We start from the raw sequence: 12,247 nt of genomic DNA, 5'->3' as shown, positions 1-12,247 counted from the left end.
CAATTTAAAAGAGCAATACTCCAATGCAGAAATAACAGAACCCGAACCACCAAAAAAGAAAATCAACTTTCTGCTGGTGGCATCTCCTCAGATAATGAAAATGAAAAATGCATCAGTCTGCACTGCTTTGGAGCGTTATTGAGCAGAATCCCTCATCAGCATGGACGCAAATCCTCTGGAATGGTAGTTGAAGCCTGAAGTGACATATGAATCTTTAGCACATCTGGTATGTAAATATCTTGCGACGCCGGCTACAACAATGCCATGCAAATGCCTGTTCTCACTTTCAGGTGACATTGTAAACAAGAAACGGGCAGCATTATCTCCTGCAAATGTAAAAAAAACTTGATCGTCTGAGTGACTGGCTGAACAAGAAGTAGGACTGAGTGGACTTGTAGGCTCTAAAGTTTTACATTGTTCTATTTTTGAATGCAGGTTTTTTTGTACATAATTCTACATTTGTAAGTTCAACTTTTACGAGCAAAACTTTTTTTTAACAGTGCAAATATTTGTAATCAAATAAATTGAGCACTGTACACTTTGTATTCTGCGTTGTAATTGAAATCAATATTTTTGAAAATGTAGAAAACATTCAAAAATATTTAAATAAATGGTATTCTATTATTAAACAGGACAATTAATCACAATTAATTTTTTTAATTATGCGATTAATTGCCGGGGGGGGTTAATTGCTTGAGAGCTCTATTTGAAGTATATTAGCCACTGATTACATTAACAGCAGATACTTAGTCAACTCTGTTTTCACTTCATAATCCCAGATTCTGGGCCTGATTCTCCTTTTACACTGGAGTATCTCAGTTGAAGTCAGTGCTGTAAAAGTTGTGAGAGAAAAATCAGACCCCATTTTACAATTTCCTGGGAACTGGAACTATGGAGGGCAATTGGCAAAGTGGGGAGATAGGAGCTGTGTGCTCAGGACAGGATACACTGCAAAGGATGAGGGAAAATCAGAAGTCAGAGGAGGAAGATGGGAGTAGGAGGGATGCAAAGTGCAGGAGCAAGGCAGCAGTGTGAACAGAGCATTGTAATGAGCAGGAAGAAAGGTAAAAAGCATCAATGGGAGTGGCTGCCCTACAGATCACCAAGGAAATTTAAGAAGAGATTAAAGCAGAGCAGTGAGTAGAAAGGACATATATTTAACTGGATTTTGAAATGCCTTCCTAATAGATTCCCCCTGACAACTCAGGCTAGGTAAAGCATGAGCATGTGATGTGTTCTACAGATGGACTGGAGTTGGAATTCACACCAGACCTGGCAAAGTTGCTTGATTTTGAATTTCTGCTATAACCAGCAGCTGAATCATTTTGAGGGAGGAGACACTGGGACAATAGTAGATTTTCACTGCTGCTGCTCTCATTTTTCTCTACAAAATGCTCTGTGCTTGAACCAGAGAGTTACTGCTCTCCCTTCACCTGGCTTTGGTCATTATCATTTAATCTACCCTTTGCTACAGCTGGCAAAGGAATAGCTCTGGTTAGTGTTAGAATGACATAGATAGTACTGAATCACTCACTGCCTCCCCACATAACTTCTTCAGCAAGATTTCATTTTGGTCAGTGCTCTCTCATCGTTTAAGTTTGTTCACAAAAGCAAGGAGGACCAGAGGCACTTGGTCCTGCTAATTATTACTGCAGTTTTTCACTTGCTGATTTCCTTACTGATGCTACGATATTTTATCAGATTATTTTTACCGGACAGCTCTCTTGTGACAGCTAACAACACGTCAGCAACAGTGGACTTATCAGGAGAACTGTGAAAATAATGTACCTCTTCTTTTTTTCTGAACACATTTACTTGAATAAAAAATGAATTTGCTTAATTGTGTTTGCAGCTCTTTTGTCTTTGCTCTCCATGAAAAAGTTTCCTGGCAAGAATGTTCTTAGAGAAACTTTCACAGAATGTTAAAGAATAAATATGGAAGATAAATATTGAATTCAGAAACACAACCATGTCAAGGTTCCTTCCCCACTCTAAACTCTAGGGTACAGATGTGGGGACCTGCATGAAAACCTCCTAAGCTTACTTTTACCATCTTAGGTTAAAACTTCCCCAAGGTACAAACTATTTTACCTTTTGCCCTTGGACTTTCACTGCCACAACCAAACATCTAACTGGTATTATTATTAGGAAAGAGTCCGTTTGGAAACATCTTCCCCCCCCCCCCCAAATCCTCCCAAACGTTACCCCCCCCCCCCTTTCTGGGGAAGGTTTGATAAAAATCCTCACCAATTTGCATAGGTGATCACAGACCCAAACCCTTGGATCTTAAGAACAAGGAAAAAGCTGGGATTCTAAGCTTTCAGAATGAACTATAGCATTGTTTCTAGAGCTAACATTTCTCAAGGCAGCACACACTTGAATCAGGGGTCAGCACCACGGACACTTGACAAAATTACCGGACTTAGTGACAGACATTGGCAGGGGGCGGGAGGGGGCTCCAGGCTGAAGCAGGAGGTTGGAGTATGGAAGGGGATACAAGCTGTGGGCTAGGAGTGAGAGTTCTGGGATGGGTCCAGAAATGAGGGGTTCAGGGTGTGGGAGGGGGTTCCGAGCTGGAGCAGGGGATTGGGGTGTGGGAAGGTTCAGGCTCTGGAGTGGGGCTAGGGTTGGGGTGTAGGAGGATGTTCCGGGATGGGACCAAGGGATTCGGAGGGCAGGAGAAGGACCAGGGCTCGGGCAAGGGGGTGGGGGTGTGTGTGTGTGCAGGCTCCATGCAGCAGTTACCTCAAGCAGCTCCTGGAAGCACGCGCACGTCCCCCCCCTACGGCTCCTACACGGAGGCACAGCCAGGTGACTCTGCATGCTGCCCCATCCTCAGGTACCACCCCCGCAGCTCCCAATGGCCAATGGGCTGGGAGCTGCGGAGTCATCACTTGGGGAGTGGGGATGGAGGCAGCGTGCCTGCAGAGCTGCCAAGTGCCTGGCCGTGCCTCCCCCAGCAACAGCAGTGATGGGGAGCTGCTTGCGGGGAGCCGCCCGAGGGAAGTGCCTCTACGGAACTCAACATTTTTACCGCGGACACTTGCGTGTGTGTGAACGGACACATCGCTGATCCCTGACTTGAAGCAGGTCAGAAGTGAAGGGCGGTGGCCAGAGGGGGAGGAAAAAAAGGCAAGTTGCGATCAGAACATTATATGAAGGTGTGGTATCTTGAGGACCACAAAGGGAATTCAGGAATATTCTACATTATGCGAAACCCAGCAGTGATGTAGCACATGCCTCTATTGTTCTGGTGATTTATCGAATATCAGACCTTAAATTGCTACTTTGGAACTTGTCCGGCACTTAACAGAACCCCCAGACCTCCAACCAGTGCAATTTTCAAATCACGAAAACACAGACATATTTGCAATAATGGGAGTTGAGGGGGAGTCTGTGAAGTTTTTGGAATTATTGCAACAAGCTATGAATGATGTATGAAGTGAAAATTCCTATCCAAGTTTCAGAGAAGAAAGACAGTCTTGTTTGCTGTGTGCATAGACAGAGATACACAACATTAAGTTCAGAGACACACAGCCAGGCAAGTTCACCACACCCAGCCGTCCTGCAAAGATTATCAAACAAACACTCCAGGAAACTCAGATATGTTAAAGTTTTCTTACTGCCTTCAATGTCCCATCCTTAGGCTAAACTCTCCATGTAGTCAGCTAGCAGGAGCCTGTACAGAGAGATTTCTGTCCCACACAAGATACCCTCTCTTTAAAAACAAAAAAATAACCTCCATTCTTGATATTTAGGGGGAAATATAAAATAGTCCTCAGTTTTCCCCTTTTGTACTTAACATAGTGTCTGTGTTTTCAAGGGTTTTTCCTTTTGTGATATTGACTTCTGAAAGCCAGATACAAACTTAGACCCTGATCCTTCCAGGAGTATTGTACCTGGGCTTGATCCTGCCCAGGGCAGAGTACTCTGGCTCTGATCCAGCATAACACTTGAGAGTTGAAAGTTTAGCATGTGCTTAAGTAGTCCCACTGACTACCACGGGACTGCCAACAGCTGAAAGTTAAGCATGTGCTATGCTGGATTGGGTTCAGAGCGCTCCATCTGAGCAGGACTGAACCCTATTATAGTACCCTATATGTAAGGAACTGGGACTGAAACAGCAGCATGTATGCCAGAAAAAAAAAAATGTAGATAACAACCAGCAATACTGATTTACACCAAGGATCTGGTCTACCTTTTTCTTTCTAAAGGGAGCACCTGAATATTCTTTTTCCCCCCATTAAATAAAATAATGTTTACATCTTTACCTGGATTGTTTTTATTAACACACTTTGTCTGATGCTACTTATAGGTTGGTCTCCCAGCCTTTACAATTACATATACTAGTGATTAGAGCTTATGGGTGTTTCACTGTCTTTTGTTTTATATAATTCTGTCTATGTTTTATTCAGATGTTGGCATTTAGCACACTGTGATTATTCTGGAATTAGATTTATTTATAGCGATAAATATAGTAAAAACAATAGGTTCAAAAATACTTGTTTAATGGGTCAATTTGTAAATATTCATTCAAATATTTACAAATATTCATTCATTTAATCACACTTATTTTTAGACAATTTGTCATTTTTCCTGTCTGTTCTAATTACTTGCAATCTAGTGGAATAATCTGTCTCCCTGTTTATTATATGTTGATCACAGAAGTTAAAGATGAAAAAGACCAATTAAAATAATTAAATTCACCCTCCACAAGGTAAGAATATATAGCCTGACCCAGTTAACATTTAAGCACCTGAATAACTCTATTCCCATGAGTCAAACCATAGAAATCAATGGGACTAGTTACATGAGTAGTTATTCACATGCATAGATATTTGTAGGATCAGTCCCATAATCCTCATATAGAAGATTATATTGGATACTATACTACACTTGTTATTTGCCAGAAGGCCAATATATAGTTTACCACATATACCTGGCTTACCATATCTAGCTTTCTTATAATAATTATATTAAAATATATAATAATGGTATCAACCCAACTCTCATGAATAACCCTTCAATAAGAAACCAAAGTGAGTGATGAACAATGGAAGGGAAAAAAGTAAAGTAAATACATAAAAAATAAGGTAGTACAGGTCAGTTATTTGTAAACATTAGTGATTTTTTAAATTATAAAAATATTTGAGTGTGGGTAAGTAAACCCATGGACATTTTTGCATAAGTACATTTTATTCCGACTTCCCACCGACAGCAAAGGTTTGTTGTTGGTTCCCCCCTCTCTCTCCAGGGCTGATCATAGTTTAAGAAAAATAAATCAACTCTCTCTCCAGGACAGAAAATACTTCAAAGAGCCCTTCTGGTTTTTCTTCCTTCTCTCTTCCTACTCCTTAGTCTCCAAGCATCTGCTCATATAGGTCTAGAATCTTATTCAGAAAAAACTCCCACTAACTTTTCAGTGAAAGATTGTAGTACTGGGCTCCAATACATATCAAAAGATACTTAAATAATGAGATCCTACTGCAATTACTTCATTCCTGAATTTTAACTTACAAGATGTATTTGCTTAAATTGTATTTAAAGTTGTTACAGTTAAAATTTCCTAGCAATGCAGTAATTCAACAGCCTTTTTTAAAACAACACAAAAACAAACAATATTTTTTAAGGTTTCAGAGTAACAGCCGTGTTAGTCTGTATTCGCAAAAAGAAAAGGAGGACTTGTGGCACCTTAGAGACTAACCAATTTATTAGAGCATAAGCTTTCGTGAGCTACAGCTCACTTCTTCAGATGCACTGAAGAAGTGAGCTGTAGCTCACGAAAGCTTATGCTCTAATAAATTGGTTAGTCTCTAAGGTGCCACAAGTCCTCCTTTTCTTTTTGCGAATATTTTTTAATAGGACTAATGGGTAAGAAGTGATTAAAAATGAGTTCATGAATTCACATGCCACTGGAATTCATATTTCTATAGAGTAGTTCACTATCATTGCAATTAATATCCATAATACATATATTCTCGTATGTATGGAATATCTGCTGTTCAGGTAAATACCTGATATTTAAGACAGTTATATACACAATATATAATGCACAGTTTTGTTTCATCAAAATATTTTTATATGTAACATTGGTCATCCAAATATCAAAAAAGCACCGTGGACATGATCTTAATCTAACTAAAAGTAAATGGCAAATTTCAAATGCTATTTAATATTCAGCATTAAAATGATGAAGAGCTTCTATTTGAAGGGTATCAGTTCTTAGCAATTTATTGCTCAGCTTATTACGAATGAAAAACACATATTGACATTTCATGGAACAGGTGAGAATCCTCATAGGAAGGGGTATAGTCAGCTTTTAAAGTTGGATACAGAAAGTCGGTTTGACACATCAGTGATGGTCACAGATCAACATTAATAACAAAAGGCACACATCTATAACACAGGTAACAAGTTGTATGCCCAATTCAGATCTCAGGTACTCTATTTGAGCAGAATTTACTTCATGATTTAGTCCTCTATCTGTAAATTTGTAAAGGAAATAAAGAACAACAACATAGAACTTTGCCTCACTGGCTTTATTGTTTGTTATAACCCTTCTCCCTGTCCTCTTACTGTCTCGTCTATGTTTGGGTCCTGAAACTTAAAACACTTACATATATGAGTAACTTTAATTGCATGAGTAGTTCCATTGGGTTTCATGAGGCTACTCACGTGAGTAAAGTTATTCATGTGCATAACTGTTTGCAGAATCAAGGGCATAGATTACAAACTCTGCAGTGCAGATTCCTTTCTTATTCTCTATCCTTAAGGAAACTAGCACACAGTGAGTGATAGATCAATATTAACAATAATAGACTCTCCTAATATCAAAGAGTTTTGGGCACACAGCAAACTTCCAAGACTACAGAACTTATATTTTGAGTTATTTAAAAAATATTCTCACAGTTTTATAGCCACGCTGCTGCAATACTAACATACACCTTAATACATATGAAACTTGAAAGATATTTTTAATATAAGTTATACTATATAAAGGTAAGAAGATGCTTTGTAATTCCAATTCTAGTTAACCAGAAGACAATGTTTATCTTCACCAATATAACACAAGTGAGATTCAGGAAATAAAGATTTGCAATTAGGAAGATCTAATTTTCTTTAAAATGGACACCTCCAGTATACGTTATCAGATATTCACAGTCAATATTTTAGAACCTGGCTTACCATATATAACTTTTTGGTAGGTTTGTCACTCAGAAGCAATGACAGGCACCATTAATAAATAAGGATATACCTCACCCAATCTTTATTTGTCCACTTCAGTGTCACAACTCGAAAATGGGCAGTTAAATACTAAGAAACTAAACATCGGAAATGACCCAGACAGGGTTATTCAGCTGTGTGTCTAGGGAGCCTCCCATGATTTGTCTCAAGTGGCCAATGTATATATAAGAAAAGAAGGTACTTTTTTTTTTTTGGTGCCGAAAAGTCTTATAAATGCTAAATATGCACCTTTAATTGTCTCAGGCCCCTGTGAGGCAAGAAGCGTCCTCAGATCCCATAGACATAAATGAGCTGAGTGGACTGAGCCCATCGCAGGAGGTGCTCAGGCCCTTGCAGTATCAGCCACATACTTCATTCGCTCATGTCTGTTCAGAAATACACACAAACAGTTTTTGTTTTTTTATTTAGAACAATAAAATTTAGCTCATTTAGTGTCTGATCCAATATCCATTAAAGTGAATGGGAGTCTATTGACTTTAGTAGGAGTTGGATCAGACCTAAACAGATTTTATTGTCTGTGGATCTCAAATTCCTTTGCAGAGGAGGGTAAGTACCATAATTACTGTTTTACAGATATGGAAACTGAAGCACTGTAAAGTGATTTTCCCCAGTCACACAACAGGTCAGTGGAAGCACTATGAATAGAACCCTAATCTCCTGACTCCTACTCCAGTGCCCTGTCCACTGGGCCACAATGACTCACCTAACATAAAACACGTACTACAGAAACATATCTTAGTGCATAATGCGCTAGCTTTATTACAAAACAAAAAGCAAAAACAATTTTGCATTGACTCCTGTCTATGCTGGGCAATTTACGAATCTATAAACTGTAAACATATTGGCCCACATTCACCAGTACACTGTTCCAGCAATGCAAAGCAACCATAAAGCCAGCTTTAGCCAGATTGCTTTGTACCACTGGAACAGAGCGAAGCAGCTGCAGTGCACCCATAATTCTAAGCCAAGGTGTTTGGTAACTGTACTCTCAGCAAGTACTTGCTCTCTTTCCACAAAAGTTGAAGTACAGGTGCATATTCACCCCAACTAGATATCACTAGAATGACATCAGCACCAAATCAATTATCAATGGACAGTTCAGACTTTTGCAAGTAACTTCCTTGATTTGTTTTAGCAATGTACAACTAACTTATTGCATGATCTCACAACAGAATACTCAGTGTGGCTCTAATTCATTTCAGCTGCCTTATGTTTGTAATAAAAAAAGATAGTAAATCACGAACCAAGCTATGGCTCAGTACTCAGAGGCTAGAAAATTATATACATTGTCCTGCAATACCCACACCGAGATCCCAAACTTTTAAAACCCCACAGACCATCTGAGCTCTGCTGTTGTAAAGCTTGTTAGCTGTTGTGTTCTCACTAGATGTGGAAATGATTTACTGATGACCCAATGGTTCCCCACCCAGAATTCTCCTCCTCTCTTACTTACACTGGGGCTGGTTGACAGGGAAACTGGTTCCAGGCACATTTGTACTGAGCCTGAATAAACCGCTCAGTTCCATCCAGCACAGAGCAGCTCACATTCTTGTTCACTATGTAGGCACACCAGTTCCTGGGAGGGGGTGACAAAAAGCAGGACAAACGCACAGTTAAAGGGGCAAACAATAAAGATTATTAAGTCAGTGGCATGTCAAGTGGGGAACAAAAGCGCCCGTCAGGAGACAGCCCTCTGACTGTACCTCATAAAACCTTCTTCATGTCGTCTAGCACGAGCCTATGATCAGCTCTTCGGGCGAATGACTTTGCGGCGCCCTGAGCAAAGTGTCAAGGATCCACCCCCACCACTCCTGCAGCCATTTCAAGGGCTGGGGCTTTGCATTCCTCTCGCCCTGGCTCGCCCAGCTGCATCTCGAAGCCCCAGGCTACCGGGGATTCCCGCGGAGCCTCCCGCCCCCACAGCCCTGCCACGGGAGTTGCTGCGGAGCCCCAATCCGGGCACAGGAGAGCAGCCCCGGGACCGTCCCGCCCGCCCCGCGCACGCACTTACTTGCTCCTGGCGCCCGGCCGGTTGTACCTCAAGTGCGGGGTGGCCTCGCTGAGCCCGGCGTCCAGAGACAGGAGGAGCGCCAGTGCCCAGCCCAGGGGCGCGAGGGGTCCCGGGCGCAGCCCCATGGCGGCCGGCAGGGCAGGCGCCTGGCTGGGGACTGGCGCCTGAGGGCTGAGCGGGGCTGGAGACGCCCTAGAGCCGACCGCGCCGTGCAGAGACCGCCCCGCACAGACACACACTCCGCTGAATCCCCCGTTCTCTCCTCTCGCCCCTCCACTTTCTCCCTCCGCTCTCCTCCTGCGATCCCTCACTGACGCAAGAAGCCTCCCCCCCCCCGACCCCGCTTCCGCCCTCCACTAGATTCACACCCGACGGGTGACTCCCCTCTACCCACGCTTTGTCTGACCAAACCCGTGCAAGGCAGGCAACCCCCACTCCTTTCCCACCCTGCAGGGGAGAAGGGGCAGGTCTTGATTACTTCATATTACTCAGCTGGGGAGGTTTTTTTGTCTTCCAGAGAGAGAGAGAGAGAGTTTAACCAAGTATCTCTGCACACACAACCACACGGGGCAGACCCTTACAAACAGGCCCCACCCCGCCCTCTATTGGCCTGCACCTTTGGCAGGAAACTTTTGTCTTCTAATCCCCCAGAGGAGTGCACACGTGCAACTGTAAGATACTTAGGTACACAGGCAACGCATTTGGCATGCACCCACCACTCCCTCCCACGATTCACTCAGGACTGCCTTCCCCTCTCTCCCCCCAGTTATACAAGTCAGCAAACAGTAACAGTGACAGCTTTTGCAATCAATGCTTTATACATTAATACTGGTAACTAATGCAGAAACTGCTCAGTCCAAAATGAACATTGTACTGTGTGTGTAGGGTGTCATAACTCATGTAATGGGAGTGCTGCCATGCTACCCATACACCATGACCCTCTAGGGTTGCCAACTTTCTAATCCCACAAAAGGAACACCCCTGCCCCGCCCCTTCTCTGAGGTCCCACCCCCGCTCACTCCATCCTCCTACCTCCATCACTCACTCTCCCCCACCCTCACTCACTTTCACGGAGCTGGGGCAAGGGGTCGTGGTCCAGTAGGGGGGTGAAGGCTCTGGGGTGGGGCGGGGGATGAGGGCTCCGGGGTGTGGGAGAGGGCTCCATGCTGGGCATGGGTGCAGGGGGGTATGAGCTCCGGGTGAGGCCAGAAATGAGAGATTCAGGAGGGGGCTCCTGGCTAGGGCCGAGGGGTTCAGAGCGCGGGAGGGGGTGGGCTCTGGGGTAAGGCTAGGAATGAGAGGCTTGGGGTGCATGAGGGGGCTCAGGACTCGGAAAGCAGGGTGGGGATCCCAGGCTCTTACCATGGCCCTCAGGAAGTAGCCACCAGGTCCCTACAGCCCCTAGGTGCATGGTCCGCCACTGAGGCTCTGCATGCTGCCCTCAGGCCCGCAGGCACCACCCCCGCAGCTCCCACTGGTCGCGGTTTCTGGCCAATAGGAACTGTGGAGCTGGCGCTCTGGGCAGGGACAGTGCACAGAGCCTCTCTGGCCACCCATGTGCCTAGGGGCTGCAAGGACCTAGCAGCTGCTTCCAGGAGCCACACAGAGCTAGGGCAGGCAGGGAGCCTGCCTTAGCCCCGCTGCGCTGCCGACCAGACTGTTCTCTTTAAGGTATTACTTTGGAAAATGACAGGCTCATATTCCTATAACTCTTAGAAGAACCTTGTCTTTTTGTTCTGGGTTTGCACAGTGTCTCTCACAATGATAACTTGGTTTACGATTGGGGTCCCTAGGTGCTACTACAATACAAACAAATAAATCATTACCATGATAACATTTATCTTCACCTTAGTGCTTCTCACATGGTCTAACATAACTCCTAACCTTTCCTGAATTCCACCTGCCAATCTACCAAAACCCACTGCCCAACTGCTTGGCTAAGGCCACCAAATCTGAAAGAAAATTAGCTTGTATGACTATGAGGCTAAATCATTCTTTCAGCAAATTTCTTTTCAGTAGTTGCTTCATTTGAAACTGCTGAAGTTTTCTACTGATGCTTGCCACTAGAAATTTCTCTAAATTACAGGTGCATTGGAAGAGATAATCTAAAATAAGAACTATTCAAGATTACTGCCCTCTCTTTAATCCATTTAGGAATGATGGATGTCTTTACTGTTTCACCTAACATAATAACATCCTTCCAACAGTGCTCCATAGCTGTTGTGGGAAAGACAACTGACTGATTGTAATAAATGATTTTACAGGCAAAGTTCAAATAATATACTGCACCATGGTTTACACTTGCAGTACCATTACATTTTAGACTTCGTTATTTATGCCAATAGAACTTCTTTGGAATTTCTCTTGAGTAGGCAAAATAGAATCCAGCGTGGTCCCAAAAATGTCATAAACACAACAGTAAAGACTCTCTTTTTTTCCCTCCACTAAAGGAACTCCAACCGGCCCCCTTTCAAAAGGCTACAATATGTAAGAGTGGGCTGTCCCGAAAGAGAAAATCGTCAAATAATGGATGACTGAGGTCATTCCTATCTTTTGAATGACTTTGCACTGCAAAAATGAATTGGATGATTTAAACAAAAGTAAGACACAGTGGTATGTCTGTATACACAAAATATTTTGTTTGAATTTATACCCTGGTGAATGAAAACGATTCAGGTGCCCCATAATAACCAGGCAGCAGTTACTACTTCTACTTTTGCATGAGGTGCCCCTAACAACCCATAGTTTGAAACCTGGATTTTGTTATCAAACACAATATGAAATACAGTAGAACAGAGGGTAACTGTAAGCCTTCATTTATTAATCCCCTTGTCATGACAAATAATGAATCAACTAACAGTTGCCTGAAACTTTCTTCAGAACTCCACCCTTAGGGGAAATGTATCTTGAGTATCAGAACATATGATCAAATGTATCTGAGTCACTGCCAGTGACCTTCTCTCACTGTCAATACCAGTATCACCGCAGCAC

At 42.9% G+C, this 12,247-nt stretch overlaps 2 protein-coding genes across 3 annotated transcripts in view; one reads left to right on the top strand and one right to left on the bottom strand.

The window, feature by feature from the left end:
* The window catches only part of EMILIN2 (elastin microfibril interfacer 2), a 53,144-nt gene extending 43,599 nt beyond the window's left edge, over positions 1 to 9,545 (bottom strand). For both annotated transcript variants that reach the window (XM_073331469.1, XM_073331470.1), the window contains exons 1-2: positions 9,257 to 9,545; positions 8,699 to 8,821 (exon numbers count right to left, since the gene is read on the bottom strand). In XM_073331469.1, coding sequence (XP_073187570.1) covers positions 8,699 to 8,821; positions 9,257 to 9,381 — 248 coding nt within the window. In that variant the 5' untranslated portion in view covers positions 9,382 to 9,545. The remainder of the gene's footprint in view (positions 1 to 8,698; positions 8,822 to 9,256) is intronic.
* The window catches only part of LPIN2 (lipin 2), a 127,492-nt gene that overhangs the window by 108,766 nt on the left and 6,479 nt on the right, over positions 1 to 12,247 (top strand). The gene's annotated exons all lie outside the window — the stretch shown is intronic.

The sequence above is a fragment of the Lepidochelys kempii genome, chromosome 2, assembly GCF_965140265.1.
Source record: "Lepidochelys kempii isolate rLepKem1 chromosome 2, rLepKem1.hap2, whole genome shotgun sequence".
NCBI lineage: Eukaryota > Metazoa > Chordata > Testudines > Cheloniidae > Lepidochelys > Lepidochelys kempii.
Note: the sequence above shows the minus strand (reverse complement) of the source record. Positions and strands in the feature narration are given on the sequence as shown.